The sequence below is a fragment of the Gobius niger genome (assembly GCF_951799975.1).
Source record: "Gobius niger genome assembly, chromosome: 8".
Classification (NCBI taxonomy): domain Eukaryota; kingdom Metazoa; phylum Chordata; class Actinopteri; order Gobiiformes; family Gobiidae; genus Gobius; species Gobius niger.
The window spans coordinates 4,402,946-4,430,667 of NC_136859.1; the positions used below are offsets into that span (position 1 = coordinate 4,402,946).

The following is a 27,722-nucleotide window of genomic DNA, read 5'->3' on the forward strand; positions in this document are numbered from 1 at the left end:
TGTTTTGTGGACTAATGTAAAGAGAGTAACTTGGATAAATCAATTTAGAAATACCTTCTGATTTTGACAAGAGGTTACGTCCTAAAATAGTTAAGTCTCTTGTCAACCAATGATTTAGGTTTCTTTTTATTTCTTCAAATCTCTCTTTGATATTTTTGGACTCTCTTAATTCCAAGTTTTTAGATAGATGAATGCCCAAGTATTTCACATCATTTTGTACTGGAATCATCTCCAAGTAGGTCTCAGTGCAATTATACAACGGTAATATTTCACATTTTTTTAGATTTAGGCAAAGGCCTGATGCCCTGGAAAAAACAGAAATCACATTTAAAGCTTTCTGAAGAATTGATTTGTCTTTTAGAAATATCACTGTATCGTCAGCAAATTGGCTTATTTTCAATTCTTTGTCACAAACTTTTATTCCTTCAAGGTCTTTATTATTTACGACAAAATAAGCCAAAAGCTGCGTACAAAGAATGAATAATTTAGGTGAAATTGGACATCCTTGTCTTATTCCACAAGAGACATTGATTCTTGGAGTGATGCCTGATTGAAGTGAAATATAACTGTATATTTGGTCATAAAACATTCTAATTACCTTACAAAAGTTACTGCAATGAAGTAAACAAAACAAGCTAATCACAAGTTCGCAGATGAGAGCACATGCTGTTGGGAGAGGCTGGTCAACGGTGCAGTTACATCTCCATGCTCAGGTAGCTGCCAAAGCAATTGATTTGGAGTGAGACGGAGAGTTTGGTGCGTTTGTTAAGTGTGACGTCACGACTTCCGCTTCCGGGTGCTAGCAGACCGGCAAATATGTGAGAAAAAAACAAACTCTTAAAAACAACAATCAATATTTCTGAAACTCAACAGAGAGTTACTGAACATACTTATTTCTCGGACTCATTAAATGCAGCACCTTCTGTTAAAAAACTAATATTTACTAAAGTCGGTACTTCCGGGGTTAGCGTAGCCGCTGCGCCATTAGCATTTATCTCCCCAGAATCTCCACAGCACTACTGGCAAAACATTCAGTGGACTGTTGGACCCAAAGTTGAATAGTTTTGGAGGAAAACACAACGTCATTTGTGGAGTAAAAATGGAACAGCACCGACATCAAAACCCTCCCCTCACTGTGGAGTCTGGAGCAGGAGAATCATGTGTGGGGCTGTTTTGTTGCCTCAGGGCCTGGACAACGTGCAATCATCAATAGAAAAATCAATTCATGCGTTTATCACGATGTTTTGCAGAAAAGCCTGAGATGTGAATAAGTGAGTCCACCCGTGTATTAAATAGCTGACTGACTCTTCTTTTGCAGCAATAACTGCTTTCCTGTCGTTGCAGATTAGACGCTCATTTCACTCAGATGCTATTTTTTCAAGCAGACACTGTTTAATAATTCTTGTGAAGTTAATAAAGCTCGGACCACATTTCGTGACCAACTTAGGCAGAAATGTAAGAAATTCCACACGGTGTACTCACTTTTTCCTCCACTGTAGCCTAATGCATAATGCCCCTGTAAGGACTGGTCCTGATGAAAGTTGATGTATGAATCTGTGTGCAGTACCTGTCCGCTGTGGTCCGCCCTGAACTCTGCCCAGGAGCTGAAGCTGGAGCCCTTCTCGTCGGTGGCGCTGGCCCTCAGCACCACGTCCTGCTGCGAGCTCAGCCCCGTCACACGGATCTGCAGCGGGTCGTCGAACATGCAGCGAGCGCTGGGCAGGAGGATCAGACGCAGACGTGAGGACATCTCTGTAACACCAAGGAGACGAAGACGATGAAGACGATAAACTGGACCAGCACTGACCACGAGTGTAAGGAGAAACTCTGCAGGTAAAGAGCAGAAAAAACTACACAATTAAAGAGATACAGAATCTGTTTGAAGCTTCTGTGGGACAACAGAGAGCTTCCTGAGCAGCTGCATCACTGTGTGGTGTAGTGACAGAGCTACATGAGAACATAAAAAATTCACAAAGAAAGACCCAGACATCAAGTCTTTGGATGTTCTGGACAATTCAGTCAAGTTCAGAATGGTTAAAAAAGGCAATAGGCCCGAGTGTTGAAAAGCCGAACCAAATGGTGCGGATCAAAGCTCCAGGTTTATTGCAAAATTTAATGAAAAATAAGTGTCTTTGGTCAAAACATTTGAGGATTATTAAAGTCTCTATTAGTTTATAAAGTCAAATGAAAGCCCTAGTTTAGTCCTTGTTCAGACCTGGCTTTATGTTCATGTGGTTTAGTCAGAGGTGATTCATTCTCATTCACATTTAGTCGAGGTCAAGTGTTTTTCAACTTGTACTTGAATATTATTTTCCACACAATACTTTTTACATCTACTTAGTAATAATATTGTATAAGTATAACTGCACTTACTTGTATTGGGCAACAATGGTCGAGCAGGTCGTCTTATGGAAAGGTTGAAGGTTTGGATCCTGGATCCAGCAGGTGCAGATGGTCGTGTCCTTCGACAAGACGCTTCAGGTTTGTCTGTGTGTGACTGCAGGTGAATGCTGCATGCTGGGTAAGTTTATGTCCTGAGTTGCTCCCGAAGACACATTAAACAGATGACTCTTCCCAACTCCTCCCCATTGACATTATTGACAATAGAAGTTTCCCTCATTAATACGTTTATACGTAACCAGGTTAACTAAAGAGCACTTAATGTCCAAGGCCTGGCTGTACAAATGGATTAGTTATGGAGGAAGGAGGAAGAATGCCCCCACGGCACAATGAATAATTCAGCTGAACATTTTGCTGTGAAAATATGGACCTGAATTTGGCTCGACTTTACTGGACTGTGATAAATATGTTTATTGTTCGAGAGAAAACGGGTAAAAAGACTGAAAAATTGTGATTCCCATGAGAGGTTTTCTTCCCTCTCGGCTTGGCCACGCCCCCTTGTGTGACGGATTACCATCATGTCATGGTAAAACTGGGGGATTTGGGGAGGATTTTTGTAGGTTTATGATTTATAGTCATTACAGTTTTGGGGAAGAATCCATGAGACTTGTTGGGACACCTTGGCCATTCACCAACTATCCACTACTGCATTGATTTGACCATCCAGGGTTACACGGCCTCATCAGTGAACAAGACTGTTTGAAAATGAGTCTTCATGGATTTCTGTTCATGAGCTTCAATGAACAGTTTAGGGGAGGCCGGATAGAAGGTTTATGCACAACTGCAGCCTCTGGAGGGTCCTACACCTTGATGTTCGGGAGACTCCAGAGGCACCAGCAGCTTCAAATACCTGTTTGCTGCTTTGTAGCAGCTGTTCTCTTAATCTGATGTATTTGTGTGCTCTGAATCAGTTTAAGTTTAAGAAAATTAGGTACCGGCCCTAAAGTTGTTTTTCACGTGTCTAAAGTCCAATGCATTAGCGGCTACATGGAGGTACTGCAGCAACGGCGGAGCAATGGCGGCCTCTAGTGTCGTTGTTGCAAAGCAGAGCAGCCAGCGGCCATTGTTTGGGATTCGATCTGGGTAGTCCTGACCTTTAACCTGGACCAGCATGCTTTGCGTTTGGTGAGATGCAGAATCCGCTTGTTGCTGATTGGTTTAGTTCATTGACCATTTGTGCGCGTTAGGCCCGCCCTGCTCCGTTACCAGACTAACTTCCCCGTGTAGAATGGACAGGGAATAGAAACAAAAAAATCTGATTACTGTTGTAACTAAACAAAAAGCTTGATTGTGTTTTATGTATATCAAAATGTATTGATAATGATTGCTAGTACTTACTGCATTTGTTTGTTGCAAAAAAGAGGACCTCAGGAAGAGTAGCCAAAGCAATAAGCTGTTGACATAAACAGTCGTTATAACAACCAATGATTATTTGTTACCATCATACAGAGGAAATAAATACAATTGCCTTGTTAATTTATGATTCCATATATTTATTGATACATTTATAAATGTTATTTTTTTCAAGAGTTATTACATTCACAAACTCGTTAATTTCAGTTCCACCTTGAGAACAACATTTTGCTCTTTAGTTCTTTAACGTGCCTGTTATTGGCTTCATTCACATGAACAATCACCTGTAATCACTAAATCAAATTCAGTGCACACAACTGAAAGTATTTCAATACAATCTTCAATAAAACTATTATGTGGGGTTTTGTTAATGGTCATGTAAAGTACATGTAAAGTAAATCTCCATTTTTACACCCTCTTTGGGTTTGGCGTGTTTCGGACACAAAATTGAAGTGAGTTGGACGACACTCAATCTGAACTGCTGTGACTTTGTCGAGCCATGTCTACGTCAAAAAACTAAACCCTTTTTTCCGTCGTTCTGCATCTTCTAAAATTTACTTTGCGGCACAGAAGCTTCGATCAACTTTGTGCTGAAGTGTGAGAGAAAACAGTTAAACTTACGCAACAAATGCTTTCACGCTGAATCATCACAGTTTAGCATTAGCCTGGTTAGCCTCACAGTTTAGCATTAGCCTGGTTAGCCTCACAGTTTAGCATTAGCCTGGTTAGCCTCACACTTGAGGTGCTTCCTGAAAAACTCCTGTATCTTCTTCCACAGTTGCACCTCGGCTCTTGCGTGCGCCGCGGGTTCTCCTCCCCAAAGCATCACCATGTTTACAACTCCATGGAACCCAGACACTTCAAACGGTGAGAACGGAGTGTCCAAGATGTGTCCCGCCTGAGGGTACGAAACCGCCTCAAAATTATTCCTCCCGTGACGCTTCATCCGCTCCACCATCTGCTCCATAAACGCCACACTGTCCCAGTTCAGGTCGTCCTCCGAGGCCACGAACAGGAACTGAGCGCTGGCCTTTTCTATGGGCACGACCGAGTCACGGTGCTCTGCGGACGTCGGGATGGGCAGGGCGTTTTTGACCATATAAAGGTCAGAGGTCAGGGTGATGCATTTGGACAGATCAGGTCTTAGCGCTGGGAGGATCTGCTGTTGTTTGTAGAAGAGCGGCAGTTGAACGTTAGCGCTGCAGCCGTTGATCGAGACGACGGCCCCAACGCCTCGCACGAACGCGGCCACAGACAGAGCCACGTCGGCCCCTTTAGAGAGGCCCACCACCCCCACCTCCGCACCGCCCACCTGGAACACAGCACAGAAGGTTACTCCAGGATCACGTGGCCTTAGCCAAACTGTATCGTGTTCTGAGTTTACAATCTCACAAAAACTTTCTCTCACAAGCCCCACAGGTCGAGTTACGAAGTTGGATTTTCATTAAAGCAGAACAAAGTGAGCTGTGCTTAGAGCTCCTCCTGCTGGTCACTTTTGAGAATAACACTGTTTTAAACCCCCATCACCATCATCACGCAAATCTTCGCAAAATAGTAAATATTCAAACACAAGACAACATTTTCCTGGTATACACAGAAAATTGCTTTGGCAATTTGAATGTTCCGGTGTGAGTCGGGTCCCTGGTGTGAGTCGGGTCCCTGGTGTGAGTCAGGCCCTGGTGTGAGTCGGGTCCCTGGTGTGAGTCGGGTCCTGGTGTGAGTCTGGCCCTGCTCCTGGAGGAGCGGCTACAGAAGAACAGAGCAGTTCAGACTCAGACCTTGCTGTGCTGCAGTAGATACTGCACGGCCGCCTCGTACTGATCCAGATGAAGCCGCTCGCTCTTGTCCAATTTGCGGTTGAAGATCGGGACAGTCATCACCACGAAGCCTTTGTTTGCCAGAAGCCCCGCCCTCTTCTCTGACGGGAAGGTGGAAGGGTTGAGCACCGCGGGAAACGGCCCGGAGCCTGGGACAACAGGACACAAGTTAAAGAGGCCTGTTATTCTCTTCAACACTCGAAACCAGGTGTGAGCTCCAGGACTGAAGGTCAAGGTCAAAGTTTATTGACACTGCTCACAAAAACTTAGGGCATACTCAAAAAACACATCCTGGATGTCAATCAATTCGATTTTTCGGATGAAAATCTTTATTCATAGTGTAGGGCAGGGGTGGCCAACTAATCAGAGACCAAGAGCCAAAATTTTCAACCTTGATCCCGTGAAGAGCCACAAAGGCACCGACCATTAGCGAGATCCCGGGGCTTTAGTTTATTGTGATTAAATAGAATGTGACCGTTTTATTTAATCCCAATAAACTATAACTTTATGTCTGGCCTTTTTCTCTTTTTTTTAAATAATTGTGTTAGATTGAATGGTTTTACTCCTCACCAAGATTGAAATACATGTATATTAACTGAAATTTTGTGCTTTCTGCTCTGACTGAGACAGAATTAGATTTTTTTTTTTTTTTTTTAATGCTGGGGTGTGTTTGTATGTGGGGCCCTTCCCACTGAGCCCCCTTCTCTGATTCGCCCCTGGCCTGTGCGCTCTGTGCCTGCAGCCTGGTCCCGACTGGACTGTGCAGAGAACGCACTCTAGGCTGCACAAAGTTCATAAACTTTAACCAGGAGCCTCTGGAGGACGTCTGAGAGTCTGTTTTCATCTTGCATCTGTTACAGTTTCTGTCACATGTGCTTTATTAGAGCTCCGCTTTTTTCCATTTCCTAATTTTGATCTTTTTCTGTGAATATGAAGCCAAATTACATCAAATAAAGAGTAGCTGATCAGAAACCTGAAGAGCACAGAAGCTGATCCCAGAGCCACGATCTGCCTGCCTGTTGTTCAACCTACATCCCGCTTTGAGTGAGGCTGCACGGGCAACTTTTACACGCCGCCTCGAAAAGGAGAGAGATTCGGACTCTCATTCATGTGTGTAGAGATGGAAACATGGTCTGTAGGACTATGGTTGGATTTTTGGTCAAAGACTGTTACAGTTTATGGGAAATATTTACCAATTATTTTGCAAAGAGCCGCATTGTATTAAACATCTCCAATCATGCAAAGAGCCGCACTCTGATTGGCCAAGAGCCGCATGCGGCTCGAGAGCCGCGTGTTGGCCACCCCTGGTGTAGGGCAATGTGTTGAGAACAAAATAACATAAGAATGATAAATGGAAATCAAATTCTCAGCCCCTGGAGGTCTGGATCCAAAATTATAGTCAAAATCAAAGTGACAAATCAGGTCACTGGTTGATCCAAATTCTGTAGAAATTCCTCCAAACGAGTCTGTATCATCCTCAGTCGTGTGTGTGGCCTCCACGTGCCTGAATGCACTCCCTACAACGCCTGGACATGCTCCTGATGAGACCACGGATGTCCTCCTGAGGGATCTCCTCCCAGACCTGGATTAGAGCATCAATCAGCTCCTGGACAGTCTGTGGTGCGACGTGGCGTTGATGGATGGACCGAGACATGATGTCCCAGATGTGCTCTATTGGATTTAAGTCTGGGGAACGGGCAGGCCAGTCCAGAACATCAATACCTTCATCATGCAGGACCTGCTGACACACTCTTGCCACATGTGGCCTGGCATCATCATGCATCAGAAGGAACCCAGGGCCCACAGCACCAGCATATGGTCTTACAATAGGTCTGAGGATCTCATCCCGGTCCCCAATGCCAGTCAGGGAACCTCTGGCTCGCACATGGAGGGCTGTGCGGCCCTCCAATGAAATGCCTCCCCAGACCATCACTGACCCACCACCAAACCGGTCATGCTGGATGATGTTGCAGCAGCAGAACGTTCTCCAGGGCGTCTCCAGACTCTGTCACGTCTGTCACATGTGCTCAGGGTGAACCTGCTCTCATCCGTGAAGAGCACAGGCACCATTGGCCAATCTGCCAATCGCTGTGTTCTCGGGCAAATGCCAATTGGGCTGCACGGTGTTGGGCAGTAAGCACTGGCCCAACTTGTGGACATCGGGCCTTCATACCACCCTCATGGAGTCGGGTTCTGACCGTTTGAGGACCAACATGCACATTTGTGGCCCTCTGGAGGTCATTTTGTAGGGCTCGGGCAGTGCTTCTCCGGTTTCTCCGTGCACAAATGAGCAGATAGCGGTCCTGCTGCTGGGTTGTTGACCTCGGTCGCCCCCCCCCAGGTCTCCTGGTGTACTGGCCTGTCTCCTGGTATCTCCTCCATGCTCTGGACACTGCGCTGGGAGACACAGCAAACCTTCTTGCCACAGCACGAATAGACGTGCCATTTTGGATGAGCATCACTCCCTGAGCAACTTCTGTGGGTTGTAGATGCTCCTCATGATACCTCTAGTGGTGAGAACACTGGACAAATGCAAAAGTGTTCCAAAAATACGGTACAAAGGATGAAGACAGGGAAATGGTCTGTGATCGCCACCTGCAAAACCATTCCTCTTTTGGAGTGATCTTGCTAATTGCCTCTCATTTCCACCTGTGTCTGTTTAATTTCCACAACACCAAGTGAAACTGATTCACAATAAACGTGGCTTCCTAACTGGACAGTCTGATATCCCTGGAAGTTTTTGTGAGCAGTGTATAAAGCACATTTAACATACAGTTGACACGGCCCAAAGTGCTGTACATGTTTCAGTGAGAGACAAATATATACATATATATATATATATATATATATATATATATATATGTATATATATATACACACACAGTACAAAATAACAACATGGAATGCTCAACTCAGCTCGTGTTGAAAGCCAACGCATAGAGGCGTGTTTTTAAGAGTGACTTAAAACCCTGGAGAGCAGGTGATGTTGTGACGTCACAAGAGAAACAGGACTGTTAATAAACAGGTTTGAAGAAATCACTATCTGTTAAAAAGACATTTTCAGTCATTCCTCTCCTGGTTCTATTCAAAAACATTAGACTGAGTAGGACACAGACCTGGGGGAGTGAAGAGGACCCCGGTGAAGCCCCGCCCCGTCACAGTCTGTCTCTGGACTCCGTCTCCCAGAATGCACCTCTCGTTGGTCTCCTTCGCCAGTATCTGCCCGTCCTGCTTGTCGACCACAGAGAAGTGGACCACGTGTGGACTCAGGGCCTGGTTTTTGAAGAATCTTGCATGTGGAACTTCTGGGCTCAGGGACCAGAACAGACCCATGGGCTGGACCCCGCTGTAGGAGCCTCTGAGGGGGGCGTCCCGTGACACGTGGACCTGAGGCAGAGGAGCGTGACAGGACGATAAGAACATTTTGACACATAACCTCATCATTAATCATTTGCACAGCTTTGAAAACATTTCAGTCCAGAGTCAGTGGATGAGCTCAGACTGTGCTTTTAAAACACGTGTGAACACTTTTAGTATTAATGTGTGTGAAGCGGCCAGGATTTGCCCTATGCAAAGGTCCGCTCTGGCTGCAGTAATGAGGCGTCTCGGACGCGTGTCTTCCAAAACAAAGAATACTGTATTTCAAAGGTTTATTTGGCAAACCTCACAGCCATCGACAGGGACACAGACTTCAGACTCCATAGACACTGGACACGGTCAAAAAGATGTATGCCCCCATACTGCAACACCTGAGTGCCCCTTCCTCACCCCTTATATAGGGCAGGTCATTATATCAACACACACAGCGCCACACAGTGGCAGGAGGATCAAACATGGCTGAAATGGCTCCAACAGTGTGTCTCATTATTCAAAATGTAAATGTTTAGAAACACAAGGTTTGATGTTTGTAGAAAAATGTCTTTATACTTTATGGATCAGGTCTGTGTCGCCATCTGGTGGCCACGCTGCGCAAAGTGAAATGCTAGAAAATAGCCCCTCAAAATGCGATCATTCATGTGATGCAGGTCAGTTATATTCCAAACATGATTCTATGGACACAGACATTTATATGGTTAGTCTGGTGTTATAAGTGATTGGCCTCAGGTGCACTGTGGAGCGGGTCAGACTGTTTTTAATGCAGGCTAGCTGATACCATAGAAATACACTAGCCTTGCACTAGCCTAGCGCCACGAAACTCTTCAAATAAAAGAACTGCATGAATTACAAAAAAAAAAATATCTCCAGAAATCAGCAACACTCTGGATAACTAGGAAATGAGGCCCTATGTCAAAATCCTGAAATATCCCTTTAAGCCACAACAGGACCACATGTTTTAGTTGTAGTTTTACACTTATAATCACTAGTTATAGTTTCGTTCTCTTGATGCTCTTGCATCATACTTTACAGTGGGGATAGGGTTTGCGACAGAGCACTGAGATGGTCCACAGCACAACTGGCAAAACATTCAGTGGACGGTTGGACCCAAAGTTGAATAGTTTTAGAGGAAAACACAATGTCATTTGTGGAGTAAAAATGGAACAGCACCGACATCAAAACCCTCCCCTCACTGTGGAGTCTGGAGCAGGAGAATCATGTGTGGGGCTGTTTTGTTGCCTCAGGGCCTGGACAACGTGCAAACATCAATAGAAAAATCAATTCATGCGTTTATCACGATGTTTTGCAGAAAAGCCTGAGATGTGAATAAGTGAGTACACCCGTGTATTAAATAGCTGACTGACTCTTCTTTTGCAGCAATAACTGCTTTCCTGTCGTTGCAGATTAGACGCTCATTTCACTCAGAAGCTATTTTTTCAAGCAGACACTGTTTAATAATTCTTGTGATGTTAATGAAGCTCGGACCACATTTAGTGACCAACTTAGGCAGAAATGTAAGAAATTCCACACGGTGTACTCACTTTTTCCTCCACTGTAGCCTAATGCATAATGCCCCTGTAAGGACTGGTCCTGATGAAAGTTGATGTATGAATCTGTGTGCAGTACCTGTCCGCTGTGGTCCGCCCTGAACTCTGCCCAGGAGCTGAAGCTGGAGCCCTTCTCGTCGGTGGCGCTGGCCCTCAGCATCACGTCCTGCTGCGAGCTCAGCCCCGTCACACGGATCTGCAGCGGGTCGTCGAACATGCAGCGAGCGCTGGGCAGGAGGATCAGACGCAGACGTGAGGACATCTCTGTAACACCAAGGAGACGAAGACGATGAAGACGATAAACTGGACCAGCACTGACCACGAGTGTAAGGAGAAACTCTGCAGGTAAAGAAAAAACTAAACAATTAAAGAGATACAGAATCTATTTGAAGCTTCTGTGGGACAACAGAGAGCTTCCTGAGCAGCTGCATCACTGTGTGGTGTAGTGACAGAGCTACATGAGAACATAAAAAGTTCACAAAGAAAGACCCAGACATCAAGTCTTTGGATGTTCTGGACAATTCAGTCAAGTTCAGAATGGTTAAAAAAGGCAATAGGCCCAAGTGTTGAAGAGCCGAACCAAATGGTGCGGATCAAAGCTCCAGGTTTATTGCAAAATTTAATGAAAAATAAGTGTCTTTGGTCAAAACATTTGAGGATTATTAAAGTCTCCATTAGTTTATAAAGTCAAATGAAAGCCCTAGTTTAGTCCTTGTTCAGACCTGGCTTTATGTTCATGTGGTTTAGTCAGACGTGATTCATTCTCATTCACATTTAGTCGAGGTCAAGTGTTTTTGAACTTGTACTTGAATATTATTTTCCACACAATACTTTTTACATCTACTTAGTAATAATATTGTATAAGTATAACTGCACTTACTTGTATTGGGCAACAATGGCCGAGCAGGTCGTCTTATGGAAAGGTTGAAGGTTTGGATCCTGGATCCAGCAGGTGCAGATGGTCGTGTCCTTGGACAAGACGCTTCAGGTTCCTCTGTGTGTGACTGCAGGTGAATGCTGCATGCTGGGTACATTTATATCCTGAGTTGCTCCCAAAGACACATTAAACAGATGACTCTTCCCAACTCCTCCCCATTGACATTATTGACAATAGAAGTTTCCCTCATTAATACGTTTATACGTAACCAGGTTAACTAAAGAGCACTTAATGTCCAAGGCCAGGCTGTACAAATAGATTAGTTATGGAGGAAGGAGGAAGAATGCCCCCACGGCACAATTAATAATTCAGCTGAACATTTTGCTGTGAAAATATGGACCAGAATTTGGCTCGACTTTACTGGACTGTGATAAATATGTTTATTGTTCGCCAGAAAACAGGTAAAAAGACTGAAAAATTGTGATTCCCATGAGAGGTTTTCTTCCCTCTCGGCTTGGCCACGCCCCCTTGTGTGGCGGATTACCATCATGTCATGGTAAAACTGGGGGATTTGGGGAGGATTTTTGTAGGTTTATGATTTATAGTCATTACAGTTTTGGGGAAGAATCCATGAGACTTGTTGGGACACCTTGGCCATTCACCAACTATCCACTACTGCATTGATTTGACCATCCAGGGTTACACGGCCTCATCAGTGAACAAGAATGTTTGAAAATGAGTCTTCATGTATTTCTGTTCATGAGCTTCAATGAACAGTTTAGGGGAGGCCGGATAGAAGGTTTATGCACAACTGCAGCCTCTGGAGGGTCCTACACCTTGATGTTCGGGAGACTCCAGAGGCACCAGCAGCTTCAAATACCTGTCTGCTGCTTTGTAGCAGCTGTTCTCTTAATCTGATGTATTTGTGTGCTCTGAATCAGTTTAAGTTTAAGAAAATTAGGTACCGGCCCTAAAGTTGTTTTTCACGTGTCTAAAGTCCAATGCATTAGCGGCTACATGGAGGTACTGCAGCAACGGCGGAGCAATGGTGGCCTCTAGTGTCGTCGTTTTAAAGCAGAGCAGCCAGCGGCCATTGTTTGGGATTCAATCTGGGTAGTCCTGACCTTTAACCTGGACCAGCATGCTTTGCGCTTGGTGAGATGCAGAATCTGCTTGCTGCTGATTGGTTTAGTTCATTGACCATTTGTGCGCGTTAGGCCCGCCCTGCTCCGTTACCAGACTAACTTCCCTGTGTAGAATGGACAGGGAATAGAAACAAAAAAAATCAGATTACTGTTGTAACTAAACAAAAAGCTTGATTGTGTTTTATGTATATCAAAATGTATTGATAATGATTGCTAGTACTTATTGCATTTGTTTGTTGCAAAAAAAAGACCCCAGGAGGAGTAGCCAAAGCAATAAGCTGCTGACATAAACAGTATAACAACCAATGATTATTTGTTACCATCATACAGAGGAAATAAATACAATTGTCTTGTTAATTTATGATTCCATATATTTATTGATACATTTATAAATTTAATTTTTTTCAAGAGTTACTACATTCACAAACTCATTAATTTCAGTTCCTCCTTGAGAACGACATTTTGCTCTTTAGTTCTTTAACGTGCCTGTTATTGGCTTCATTCACATGAACAATCACCTGTAATCACTAAATCAAATTCAGTGCACACAACTGAAAGTAATTCAATACAATCTTCAATAAAACTATTATGTGGGGTTTTGTTAATGGTCATGTAAAGTACATGTAAAGTAAATCTCCATTTTTACACCCTCTTTGGTTTTGGCGCGTTTTGGACACAAAATTGAAGTGAATTGGACGATACTCAATCTGAACTGCTGTGTCTTTGTCGAGCCATGTCTACGTCAAAAAACTAAACCCTTTTTTCCGTCGTTCTGCATCTTCTAAAATTTACTTTGCGGCACAGAAGCTTCGATCAATTTTGCGCTGAAGTGTGAGAGAAAACAGAATGCTTTCACGCTGAATCATCACAGTTTAGCATTAGCCTGGTTAGCCTCACAGTTTAGCATTAGCCTGGTTAGCCTCACAGTTTAGCATTAGCCCGGTTAGCCTCACAGTTTAGCATTAGCCTGGTTAGCCTCACAGTTTAACATTAGCCTGGTTAGCCTCACAGTTTAGCATTAGCCCGGTTAGCCTCACAGTTTAACATTAGCCTGGTTAGCCTCACACTTGAGGTGCTTCCTGAAAAACTCCTGTATCTTCTTCCACAGTTGCACCTCGGCTCTTGCGTGCGCCGCGGGTTCTCCTCCCCAAAGCACCGCCATGTTTTCAACTCCATGGAACCCAGACACTTCGAACGGTGAGAACGGAGGGTCCAACATGTGTCCCGCCTGAGGGTACGAAACCGCCTCAAAATTATTCCTCCCGTGACGCTTCATCCGCTCCACCATCTGCTCCATAAACGCCACACTGTCCCAGTTCAGGTCGTCCTCCGAGGCCACGAACAGGAACTGAGCACTGGCCTTTTCTATGGGCACGACCGAGTCACGGTGCTCTGCGGACGTCGGGATGGGCAGGGCGTTTTTGACCATATAAAGGTCAGAGGTCAGGGCGATGCGTTTGGACGGATCAGGTCTTAGCGCTGGGAGGATCTGCTGTTGTTTGTAGAAGAGCGGCAGTTGAGCGGCAGCGCTGCAGCCGTTGATCGAGACGACGGCCCCAACGCCTCGCACGAACGCGGCCACAGACAGAGCCACGTCGGCCCCTTTAGAGAGGCCCACCACCCCCACCTCCGCACCGCCCACCTGGAACACAGCACAGAAGGTTACTCCAGGATCACGTAGCCTTAGCCACACTGTATCGTGTTCTGAGTTTACAATCTCACAAAAGTTTCTCTCACAAGCCCCACAGGTCGAGTTACGAAGTTGGATTTTCATCAAAGCAGAACAAAGTGAGCTGTGCTTAGAGCTCCTCCTGCTGGTCACTTTTGAGAATAGCACTGTTTTAAACCCCCACCATCATCATCACTCAAAGCTTCGCAAAATAGCAAATATTCAACACAAGACAACCTTTTCCTGCTATACACGGACAATTGCTTTGGCAATTTGAATGTTCCGGTGTGAGTCGGGTCCTGGTGTGAGTCGGGCCCTGGTGTGAGTCGGGCCTCTGGTGTGAGTCGGGTCCTGCTCCTGGAGGAGCGGCTACAGAAGAACAGAGCAGTTCAGACTCAGACCTTGCTGTGCTGCAGTAGATACTGCACGGCCGCCTCGTACTGATCCAGATGAAGCCGCTCAGTCTGGTCCGGTTTGCAGGTGAAGATCGGGACAGTCATCACCACGAAGCCTTTGTTCGCCAGAAGCCCCGCCCTCTTCTCTGACGGGAAGGTGGGGAGGTCGAGCACCGCGGGAAATGGCCCGGAGCCTGGGACAACAGGACACATGTTAAAGAGGCGTATTATTCTCTTCAACACTCAAAGCCAGGTGTGAGCTCCAGGACTGAAGGTCAAGGTCATGGTCAAAGTATATTTATAAAGCACATTTAACATACAGTTGACATGGCCCAACGTGCTGTACATGTTTCAGTGAGACAAATATATACACTGCGTTCCAAGTTATTGCGCAAATTGGATTTTTGTGTCAAAAAGGTAAAAAAAAAAAACAATAATAATGAAACTCATGGATGGTATCGGTCTCGGGGCTCTATGCATCACTGACATTACTCTCAGAGACCTGGGATGATTAGTTTTTAGTCATGTTTTGGGCCAGAGTCATGGTGAGAGAGCTGGTCGCCCCTTTAGGATCCCTGAAGGTGTGAAAATTACCTTTGAAAAATATGTGGAGTTTCTGACTGACCACTGTCTTCTATGCTACAAAAAGAAGAGCCGTGTTTTCCCTGAAAAAATCCTCTTCATGCATGACAACGCACCATGTCATACTGTACTGGCTGCTATGGGCATAAAAGGAGAGAAGCTCATGATGTGGACCCCCTCCTCCCCTGACCTCAACCCTATTGAGAACCTTTGGAGCCTCAACAAAAAAAAACTTCTATGAGGGTGGGAGGCAGTTTTCATCCAAACGGCAGCTCTGGGAGGCTATTTTAACATCCTGCAAAGAAATCCAAGCAGAAACTGTAAAATAATTTGGAACTTGGAACAGTGGATTTTGAGGTTTTTACTACATTTATTTTTGAAAAATTATTATTATTATTGATTGATTGATTATTGATTCTGTTATCACTAGGAATTTTTTCCCCACCACATTTAAAATGATCCTCTACCAGTTAAAGACTTGAAAATTATGCTGACTCTAATTTGAGTTGACAATTTAGAAAATCTTAGAAAAATGTCATTTGCATAATAATTTGGAACACAGTGTATATATATATACACACAGTACAAAATAACAACATGGAATGCTCAACTCAGCTCGTGTTGAAAGCCAACGCATAGAGGCGTGTTTTTAAGAGTGACTTAAAACCCTGGAGAGCAGGTGATGTTGTGACGTCACAAGAGAAACATAACTGTTAATAAACAGGTTTCAAGAAATCACTATCTGTTAAAAAGACATTTTCAATCATTCCTCTCCTGGTTCTATTCAAAAACATTAGACTGAGTAGGACACAGACCAGGGGGAGTGAAGAGGACCCCGGTGAAGCCCCGCCCCGTCACAGTCTGTCTCTGGACTCCGTCTCCCAGAATGCACCTCTCGTTGGTCTCCTTCGCCAGTATCTGCCCGTCCTGCTTGTCGACCACAGAGAAATGGACCACGTGTGGACTCAGGGCCTGGTTTTTGAAGAATTTTCTGTGTGGAACTTCTGGGCTCAGGGACCAGAACAGACCCATGGGCTGGACCCCGCTGTAGGAGCCCCTGAGGGGGGCGTCCCGTGACACGTGGACCTGAGGCAGAGGAGCGTGACAGGACGATAAGAACATTTTGACACATAACCTCATCATTAATCATCTGCACAGCTTTGAAAACATTTCAGTCCAGAGTCAGTGGATGAGCTCAGACTGTGCTTTTAAAACACGTGTGAACACTTTTAGTATTAATGTGTGTGAAGCGGCCAGGATTTGCCCTATGCAAAGGTCCGCTCTGGCTGCAGTAATGAGGCGTCTCGGACGCGTGTCTTCCAAAACAAAGAATACTGTATTTCAAAGGTTTATTTGGCAAACCTCACAGCCATCGACAGGGACACAGACTTCAGACTCCATAGACACTGGACACGGTCAAAAAGATGTATGCCCCCATACTGCAACACCTGAGTGCCCCTTCCTCACCCCTTATATAGGGCAGGTAATTATATAAACACACACAGCGCCACACAGTGGCAGGAGGATCAAACATGGCTGAAATGGCTCCAACAGTGTGTCTCATTATTCAAAATGTAAATGTTTAGAAACACGAGGTTTGATGTTTGTAGAAAAATTTCTTTATACTTTATGGATCAGGTCTGTGTCGCCATCTGGTGGCCACAGCCCAGAATGGACTGTATTGAGCTGCACAAATACTATAACTACTGATCAAATACTGCTATAAAAGTAAAAGTCACTCCATTGTATTATTACTTCAGTGAGAGTACTTAAGTATTTGCTCTCCAAAATACTCAAAGTAGAAAGTACATGTCAGTGTCAAAAAATAACTCTTCTTCACCTCTTCTTTCTCATCGTGTCAGTGGCATTGGCAGCACTTCTGCACAGAGTTTGCATGAGGGATAATACACGACGAGGCGTCCATGACCAGAAGTAACTGGACGATGCGGAGCCGTGAACCGGAGTCCCGATATTCTGACAATACACTGCGTTCCAAATTATTATGCAAATTGTATTTTTGTGTCAAAAAGGTAAAAAATAAATAAATAAATAATGAAACTCATGGATGGTATCGGGTCTCGGGGCTCTATGAATCACTGACATTACTCTCAGAGACCTGGGATGATTAGTTTTCAGGTTAAGCCCAGTTAAGGGAAAAACTACTGAAAAAGGGTGTTCCACATTAATAGTTGAATGCCTTGGTCTAGGTCTGAAAACCTTCGATATTTCATGAAAGATTAAGCGTAATCATCGTACTGATAAGAGATTTGTGGATGATTCAGACACACTCGGGTTTGTGCAGATAAAGGCACAATATGGACGGTTTCTGCCAGACAAACACAACAGAACAGATGCTACAAAGCAGCATACAGGTAGTTGAAGCTGCTGGTCCCTCTGGAGTCTCCCGAACATCAAGGTGTAGGACCCTCCAGAGGCTGCAGTTGTGCATAAAACTTCTATCCGGGCCTCCCCTAAACTGTTAATTGAAGCTGATGAACAGAAACGGCTGCAGTGGCTCAGAAATACATGAGGACTCATTTTCAAACAGTCTTGTTCACTGATGAGGCCGTGTGACCCTGGATGGTCAGATGGATGGAGTAGTGGATGGTTGGTGAATGGCCACAATGTCCCAACAAGGCTGTGACGTCAGTAAGGAGGGGGCAGAGTCATGTTTTGGGCCAGAATCATGAGGAGAGAGCTGGTCGGCCCCTTTAGGCTCCCTGAAGGTGTGAAAATTACCTTTGAAAAATATGTGGAGTTTCTGACTGACCACTGTCTTCTATGCTACAAAAAGAAGAGCCGTGTTTTCCCGAACAAGATCCTCTCCATGCATGACAACGCACCATGTCCTGCTGTAAAGAAAACCTCTGCATCACTGGCTGCTATGGGCATAAAAGGAGAGAAGCTCATGATGTGGACCCCCTCCTTTCCTGACCTCAACCCTATTGAGAACCTTTGGAGCCTCAACAAAAAAAAACTTCTATGAGGGTGGGAGGCAGTTTTCATCCAAACAGCAGCTCTGGGAGGCTATTCTGACATCCTACAAAGAAATCCAAGCAGAAACTGTCCAAAAACTCACAATTTTAATGGATTTAAGAATTTTGAAGCTGCTATCACACAAGGGCTCCTATGGTAAAACATAACTTGACCTGTTGATACTTTTTTGATTGAAATAGCTTTTGATTTCAGTAAGTATGACCTCCTAATGCTACAAATTCAACAAATGACCATTTTTCAGTTAATTACAAGCTTTAAAATGTATTGAAACGATGAGTTGCATAAGAATTTGGAACAGTGGATTTTGAGGTTTTTATTATATTTTTATTATATTTGTATATTTGTCTCAAAACTTCCGATTTGAGTAATAAGCCAATTCTTTAATTCATGGACAGTGAGAATGAACTCAACCAATCTGTTCTAATGATGAATTCTTCCCAAGGTCAACAAAGATGCAATGTACATACATACTGTCGAAATGTCGGTAATGCATTTGGAAAGTTTGTGAAGTTGTTAATGTGTTTATCGCAATAGAAATGTATTTCCCCTCCCACTTGGGCCCCAATCATATCAAGTTACGGACTGAATCGATTGGTCGAGTCCCGCGGAGACAAAGGGGCCGCCCCCGGTATAAAGGAAGGGTGCATGGAACTAGTTGGACAGAAATACGGAAATGTGAGAATTGTGAGAATTGCAAGACTTGAGTTGGAGTTCGAGAGTTGAGATTTCTCTTGGAGTTCAGACAGAAGGAGAAGGAGAGACGGCAGGAAGGGAGCGCATGGTGACATCCCCCGCTGAACTCTGACCTCTCTTTGTCTCAGAGGGACCGCAAGAATCTTTAAGTTTGAGCCCGTCATTTGACGTGATTTGTAACTATCAGTTACTTCTTTTAAGAACATTTGCATTTTTCCGACAAGACAACAACATTTTTGATCGCTGAGCTTTCAGCGCAACCATTTTGAGTCTAGCTTGTCAAGCTAAAGGCCCAAGGCCCAGAGGAGCTGGAGAGAGACCGCTGCCCCCCCCGCCTTGCCTCATCAGCTTGAAATCGCCACCCGAGAGACCACGACCACCAGGACACCAGGACTTTGGAGCGCCGGACCACAGTTGGCGTGGAAAACCTTTCTCTCACGGTCGTAAGCGCATCTCACAGACCTGGCTCAATAAGACCCACATAACTTCTACGCAAACAACCTTACTGACTTTCAGATACCATTTTAGAACATTTTATCTGATTATTCATCATGTAAGCCCTCTAGGTTATCCTGTTTGCACTTTAGTATTTAATGCCGTCTGTTAATTGATTCTGATCATTAAACCTCCATAAACCACAGTTTGCTTTGGTAATGTCTGTGTTTATTATTTCAGACTAAATGCGTACGTTCAAGACCTTGCTTCTTTCAGATAAATCTGTAGTTTAGCCTCCTATTCTTACTTTTATTTTGTTCGCTTTTTCGAACTTAAATTTTAAGGCTAATCTAAATCAATTCATGCGTTTATCACAATATTTTGCAGAAAAGCCTGAGATATGAATAAGTGAGTCCACCCGTGTATTAAATAGCTGACTGACTCTTCTTTTGCAGCAATAACTGCTTTCCTGTCGTTGCAGATTAGACGCTCATTTCACTCAGATGCTATTTTTTCAAGCAGACACTGTTTAATAATTCTTGTGATGTTAATAAAGCTCGGACCACATTTCGTGACCAACTTAGGCAGAAATGGATGGATTCCACACGGTGTACTCACTTTTTCCTCCACTGTAGCCTAATGCATAATGCCCCTGTAAGGACTGGTCCTGATGAAAGTTGATGTATGAATCTGTGTGCAGTACCTGTCCGCTGTGGTCCGCCCTGAACTCTGCCCAGGAGCTGAAGCTGGAGCCCTTCTCGTCGGTGGCGCTGGCCCTCAGCACCACGTCCTGCTGCGAGCTCAGCCCCGTCACACGGATCTGCAGCGGGTCGTCGAACATGCAGCGAGCGCTGGGCAGGAGGATCAGACGCAGACGTGAGGACATCTCTGTAACACCAAGGAGACGAAGACGATGAAGACGATGAACTGGACCAGCACTGACCACGAGTGTAAGGAGAAACTCTGCAGGTAAAGAGCAGCAAAAACTAAACAATTAAAGAGATACAGAATCTGTTTGAAGCTTCTGTGGGACAACAGAGAGCTTCCTGAGCAGCTGCATCACTGTGTGGTGTAGTGACAGAGCTACATGAGAACATAAAAAGTTCACAAAGAAAGACCCAGACATCAAGTCTTTGGATGTTCTGGACAATTCAGTCAAGTTCAGAATGGTTAAAAAAGGCAATAGGCCCGAGTGTTGAGGAGCCGAACCAAAAGGTGCGGATCAAAGCTCCAGGTTTATTGCAAAATTTAATGAAAAATAAGTGTCTTTGGTCAAAACATGTGAGGATTAACCTGTGATGAAAGTCACAACAGAACTTCTGCAAAGCCAGTGTCCAGTCTATGGAGCTAAGGAGGATATGGACATCTGTGTTTGGAGGTAATAGCAAACATTGTCCATAAACTAACACGAGCAAAACATAATACAAAAGAGCCGTGGAACAACTTCATGAGCTGCTGATTCACTACTGGTGAACACATGTATCACACTGTAGTGTTCCAATGCTTTTATGTGAACATTAACCTCAGTGTTTTACTTTTTAGTAAAAGTCTCCATGAGTTTATAAAGTCAAATGAAAGCCCTAGTTTAGTCCTTGTTCAGACCTGGCTTTATGTTCATGTTGTTTAGTCAGAGGTGATTCATTCTCATTCACATTTAGTCATGTCAAGTGTTTTTCAACTTGTACTTGAATATTATTTTCCACACAGTACTTTTTAGGTTTTAGGTTTAGTTTAATTTATTTGAGCAACTACATTTACCTGATTTACAAATACACATATACAACCAGTCACAGATGCTCAAAAGGAGTAGGCTGAAGCAAGAAGCTTATGAGCGCCTATAATAAACGTTTACCATTTACAGATATACATGAGGACTGTATCCACAACCAAGAAGAAGTTTGCGCATAAAAGCAAAATGAAATTACATGAGTGGAACGCATAGACTCCATAGCTAGCATTTCCTATTAGATACTAAACAAGTAACAAGAAAATAAGAAAATAAGAAAATTCATGTATTCGATTTTCCAAACCCAGGCTCATACAACTGCGTTTAAGATTTACATTTATGCTGTTGCATACATCAAAAATGAGAATTATGAATTATGATCATACAAAACAAGTGAATGTGTTATTTTTTATTAATATTTGAATGTTATTACCATCATTATAATTATTTGTTTTATTATTTATGATGACATCCTAGATATTGCGAATGAATATTATAATATTACAATATTATACTATTATACAGGCATATTTAATATTCTGAGATTAAGTGGGATCTTGTTTACTAGACACTGAGATCCTGATAAAACATTTGTTGTCATTACTATTGCCACTACAATATTTTTATGTACAAGTGTTGGTTGTTTTATTTTTTATTTTTTATTATTATTATTATTATTATTATTATTTTTTTTTTTTTTGCCCTATATAGTGTGGTGCATTAAAAGCCAGGGTGTGGAGTGGGCCAGTTAGGAAAGGGCAGTAGCCCCAACCAACAAGCCCTCCCCCAGCTGCCCTCACTAGTGGACTGTGTTGTTGAGGTGTTGTATCCAAAGCTGTGAGATGCTTTAAAAGACGAGGTTTTATGAGTCTGCTGGGCAGGGAGGGGCCTCTCAGACCAGCAGAACCACATCTCGCCTACCCTGGTTAACTTCTAAATATATTGAGCAGCAATATCAATGACAACATTTGCAAGGTCTGTTACTTTGTCTCAGTTGTATAATTTCACAGATCTCCAGAAGGAGTAATTCAAGAGAAATTTTGGTTGTCAACCATCAGCGTAGGTCTTAAAGATAATGGCTTTTAGTTCTCTTTTAAAAAGATATACATTTTTAGCACTTTTTAAATTGTCATCTAGATTATTCCATAGGCTCACACCTCTATGTGTAATGGTCTGTTTTTTCAGGGTGGTACGAACGCACAGTACCTTTAGATTGAGTGGTCCTCTCAAATTGTATTTCCCATCTCTGTTATTAAACATTTTTTGGAAATTGCTTGGAAGTAAGTTATGTCTTGCTTTATATACTATTATTAGCGTTTTAAATTTTACGAAATCTTCGTGTTTCAGAATTTGCGATCTAAGGAACAGTGCATTTGTATTGTCCCTGAAACCAGCATGATTCACTATTCTAATGGCTCTTTTTTGAAGCCTATAGACAGTCATCAGCTGGGTCATGTAGGTGTTACCCCAGACCTCAGTGCAATAGTTCATGTAAGGAAGAACAACTCTTCTTACATCTTCTTACTTCAACATCTCTTTTTACATCTACTTAGTAATAATATTGTATAAGTATAACTTCACTTACTTGTATTGGGCAACAATGGCCGAGCAGGTCGTCTTATGGAAAGGTTGAAGGTTTGGATCCTGGATCCAGCAGGTGCAGATGGTCGTGTCCTTGGACAAGACGCTTCAGGTTCGTCTGTGTGTGACTGCAGGTGAATGCTGCATGCTGGGTAAGTTTATATCCTGAGTTTCTCACAAAGAAATATTAAACAGATGACTCTTCCCAACTCCTCCCCATTGACATTGTTGACCAATCAACAAGAGACGTTTCCTTTATTAAAACTTAACCAGGTTAACTAATGAGCACTTAATGTCCAAGGCCAGGCTGTACAAGTAGATTAGTTATGGAATTGTCCCAGATACGCCTCCAGATGTCCGGGCTGCGAGACGAGCGTTCAACACTCTCTGTGCGGAGCTCATCAGCAGTGCTTGATTTGTAAATTAGTATTTTAAGGGAACACTTTTGGTCTGATTTGATGGATTGGGGGAACAGGCCAAAACATTTGCCGGAACACTCTCATTAGACACCATTATATTACACACATTTTTTCCCGGATCCTTTACCCTGAAAAAATGTAATTGGGGGAATGCGTTCCCAAACGGGGGATCAAGTTAAGCACTGCTTATCAGGATACATTTGAGGATGACCTACCCTGCCACGCTGTCCTCTGAGGCGAACAGAGAGCGCAAGTCCTTCAAAGACCCCAACAAGGCCCAAGCTTTCCTCTCAACCTTCACATGACTTGTAAAGTTGGCCTCATTTTCTAAATGGTGAGAAGAAGAGTGCTTACCACCCCATTATTTCAAAATTGATAATTGGACTGACTGTTACGGAATATGTGGCACAATGCACGCTTTCGAATCTATAGGTGATACAGGGACATTGAGAATGTTTTGGATAGTAGTCCAACCTCTTTTGTTTTGTTTATTTTATGTTTTTTTTTTCTATTTCACATGGTGTTTCACTACTGGAGAAGTATAGTGTGGTCCTAAGCTCTGTTTATAGAATGAACACTTACACCCTAAAATATTGTGTCACAATAAAACAATGGGAATATCTGAGATAAATTGTTGTATTGAGTATGAGATATTTGAACATGACCTCTGTGCCTCCACTAATGTAACCTGTGATTATTATAAACCTGAAGAACTTAAACTAAACGAGGATATTTCATTCTCTTTAATGCACCTAAACATTGTGCCCCGTCTGGGGTGCAGGAAGAAGCCGTCTGGTTACCCAGCAGGTCACCCGGCGGCAGGGCGCCAGTTTGGTTACCAGCTTAGCTTTAACTAAACCTGTCACAACACAGGCCACCTGCATGTGGTGATATTGTCCACCTTCACCTTTTGGAAGATGAACTATTTTTATTTGAGCCATTCTTGCTTGTTTTTATGCTAAGTATCTTTGCCCAGGGAGGTGGGTTATGGACCCCTGTTGAAAAGCATTTTGCTTTTTGGGTGTCCATTTTAACAATGTAGCATTGCTTGATGGGTTATAAGTTGAATTTCCAGATTGTGTGAGCGAAATAGTGAAATAAACTAAACTAAACTGATGGAGGAAGAAGGAAGAATGCCCTCTGGGCACAATTAATAATTCAGCGGAACATTTTGCTGTGAAAATATGGACCTGATTTTGGCTCAACTTTGCTTGAGTGTCATAAATGTTTATTGTTCGACAGAAAACGGCCAAAAAGAGTGAAAAATTGTGAATCAAGGCACTAAGGTTCAATCCAAAAGGACAGAGGCAGCGTGTGTACTGATACTATGCATACATCCATCCACTATGTGGCGCTGTTGCCTAATAGTTACTGCCTGGTGCGGAATAAACGTTGTACTAGAAATGGCATCCTGAGTACGAGTGCAGTCATTACATGGTACAAGGAGTGGGGTTAAGAAAATGTACTGAAATGAACAACATTCGACCACCAGAAACCAAAACTGGAAATCCTTCAGGCAGAGTTTTGAGCTGTATTTGTTGGCAGCTGGCTTCGATGGCGCGGATAAAAAGCACAAAGTAGCATTGTTGCTAACGGTTGCGGGCCGCGGAGCACTGGATATGTTCCACACATTTCAATTCGACAATGAAGATTTTGAATTGGATGATGTTTGGCAAGATTTTAGGACTACTGCACGCCACGAAGAAATGAAACCTATGAACGGTACGTGTTCAGAAACAGGATGCAAAAGGACAACGAGTCCATAGAGCAGTATGTAACAGATCTACGTCTCAAAAGTCAGTCCTGTCATTTTGGCCCCCTCTGTGACTCAATGATACGTGACCAAATTGTGATCGGAGTACAAGACAAGAGGGTGAGGATGCTATTGCTAAAAGAAACGGATCTTACGGTGGAAAAAGCCATACGCATCTGTCAAGCATCCGAGAGCACCAAGTTACAGCTAAAGACTTTTGACAATGACGGTGACCAGCGGCTGTGGACGCCATAAAGAAAGGAGAGACAGAGAAGAGGCGTTTCAGAGACACTAAAGACAAAAAGAGAGACAAAAGGGACTGTGAAAGATGCGGGAATAAGCACGGTCCAAAGCAATGCCCAGCATATGGAAAAGACTGCAGGAAATGTGGTGGCAGAAACCACTTTGCAAAGTGCTGTTACGCAAAGAGAAAAGTCCACATGGTGAGACAGGACAAGTCAGCGAGCAGCAGCGACGAGGAAGAACCGCTGTATCTGGATGCAGTTACACTAACGGACCTGGACGGTACTGAGGATGAATGGATTGCGCATTGAAATATTTCAACAAACTGAGTCCAAAACCGCAAGTGAGACCAAAGAAACTGAACTTGAGAGCATACAACAACCAGCCTATTCCCCACAAAGGAGTGTTTCGAGCGACTATCAAAGGAGACGGTCGTTTCTGCAATGCTCTGTTTGTCCTTGTGGAGGAGGATAGACAACCAATGCAGAACCAGTGATACATGCAGCAAGAAAAGTGCCTGTAGCACTCAAAGACAGACTAAGGAAGGAGTTACAAACACTCATTGATAAAGGAATTATCCGAAAAGTTGAGGAACCGACAGACTGGGTCAATTCTCTCGTTATTGTGGAGAAGAAAAACAGAGATCTGAGATTGTGCATAGACCCAAGAGATTTGAATAAGTGGATCAAGAGAGAACATGTCAAGTTGCCTACGAAGACAGACATTACAAGTGCAATGGCAGGTGCACGTTACTTTTCCTTTGCCTTTTGGAATTGCCTCCGCACCTGAAGTTTTTCACCGGACTGTACAACAAATATTCGATGGTGTGGAAGCAGTTGGAGTATTCCTGGATGATGTGGTCATATGGGGAACCACACAAGCTGAGCATGACAAGCGCTTAGCAAAAGTAATGGAAAAAAGCAAAGCAAGCAGGGCTGAAACTGAATAAACAAAAATGTCAGTTTGGGGTGAGTGAAATAACTTACCTGGGAGACAAGCTGTCTGCTGCAGGGATACAGCCGGATCCCGAAAAGGTGAGAGCAATCACACACAAAACAAAGCAGACTTGCAGCGAGCCTTAGGCTTAATCAACATAGTAGGCCGTTTCATTCCGAACCTGTCGGCTAACACAAAAGCACTACGTAGCCTGCTGGAAAACGCCAAAGAATGGCAGTGGAGCCATGAGCACAACACTGAATGGGAGATGCTAAAGAGCAGCCTTGTAAGAGAGCCAGTGCTGAAATTTTATGATCCTGCTCTTCCAACCAAAGTTTCCACAGACGCTTCTAAGGATGGGTTAGGAGCGGTGTTGCTTCAGCAGCATGAGGACACATGGTTTCCAATTGCGCATGCCTCTCGCACTATAACAGCAGCAGAGAGAAACTACGCACAAATAGAAAAAGAGACTCAGGGAGCAGTATTTGGATGCGAAAAGTTTCATGAGTACATTTATGGACAAGAGGTAGTGCTAGAGACGGATCACAAGCCGCTGATCGCAATCTCCACACAACCTCTGGGAGAAGCACCACCACGCATTCAGCGCCTGCTGCTCCGCCTTCAAAAATACAGTCTCACATTTGAGTTTAAACCTGGGAAACACCTCGTTGTGGCAGATGCTCTCAGCCGAGCTTCTCTGGACTGTAAAGAGCCAAGCAGCACTGAACATGATGTGCAAGTGCATGTGGATACCATGAGAAAGCACATGCCTGTGTCGGAAGACAAATGGAAACTAATCGCAGGAGCTACATCAAATGACACAACGCTGCGAGATGTGATAAACAAGATCAGTTTACCAGGAGAACAAAACCTGAGCCACCCACACCAAAACTTCAAAAAGGAGCTGTCCGTAGTGGAGGGAGTTCTTCTGAAAGGAAAAAGGATTGTCATCCCCATGTCAATGCGCTCACAAATGTTACATCTCACACACGAAGGACATTTAGGCATTGAAAAGTGCAAAAGACGTGCAAGAGCTTTACTGTATTGGCCACAAATGAACCAGGACATTGACAGTTACATCCAACGCTGTGAGACGTGTCAACAACACAGATACCAACAACAAAAGGAGCCACTTCTCGCTCACAGCAGACCCAACGAGCCTTGGAGAAAGGTTAGTGCAGACTTGTTTCACCTGGCAGGGAAAGATTACCTTGTTATGGTGGACTACTTTTCAAACTACCCAGAAGTTGCTTTTCTCACAGATACTACTGCAAAACAAGTGATCAAGCACTGCAAAGCCATTTTTGCAAGACACGGAAGAGTTCAAGGACTTTGCTGACATCTATGGGTTCAACCACGTAACATCTAGCCCACTGTTTCCACAGTCAAATGGCTTGGCAGAAAAGGCAGTGCAGATTGTGAAAAGACTGTTCAAAAAAGCAGCGGAAACACACAATGACATTTACCTAGCATTGCTTAACTATCGGACTTCTCCACTGGAGTGTGGAAAATCTCCAGCTGAACTTCTGATGAGTAGAGAACTGAGAACCCGTCTACCTTCAGCTTCACACTTGCTGGAAAAGGAGAAAGAACAGCGTACAAACCAAGCCGAACAAAACCAGGCTTACAACAAAACTGCTAAACCGTTAAGCCCACTATCACAAGAGGACGTGGTACGTGTCGGATGTGATGGGAGATGGGGACCTGTTGCAAAGATTATCAGAGAGACGGCACCCAGGTCCTATGAAGTCATCACTGAGTACGGCAGCACACTGAGAA

At 43.7% G+C, this 27,722-nt stretch overlaps 2 protein-coding genes across 2 annotated transcripts; both read right to left on the reverse strand.

Moving 5' to 3' along the window:
* Positions 1–4,456: 4,456 nt before the first annotated feature.
* Positions 4,457–10,754, reverse strand: LOC306966695 (acyl-coenzyme A thioesterase 1-like; the record flags this gene model as incomplete). Its single annotated transcript, XM_079561508.1, has 4 exons — positions 4,457–5,065; positions 5,532–5,719; positions 8,687–8,957; positions 10,572–10,754. 4 exons carry the CDS (start codon positions 10,752–10,754, stop codon positions 4,457–4,459), a joined length of 1,251 nt encoding a protein of 416 aa, XP_079417634.1.
* Positions 10,755–13,547: 2,793 nt separating this feature from the next.
* On the reverse strand, positions 13,548–20,171 carry LOC306966696 (acyl-coenzyme A thioesterase 1-like; the record flags this gene model as incomplete). The annotated part of the gene is made up of 4 exons (XM_079561509.1): positions 13,548–14,156; positions 14,585–14,772; positions 15,976–16,246; positions 19,989–20,171. The coding sequence occupies 4 exons, from the start codon at positions 20,169–20,171 to the stop codon at positions 13,548–13,550; spliced, it is 1,251 nt and encodes a 416-aa protein (XP_079417635.1).
* Between the last annotated feature and the right edge of the window lie 7,551 nt (positions 20,172–27,722).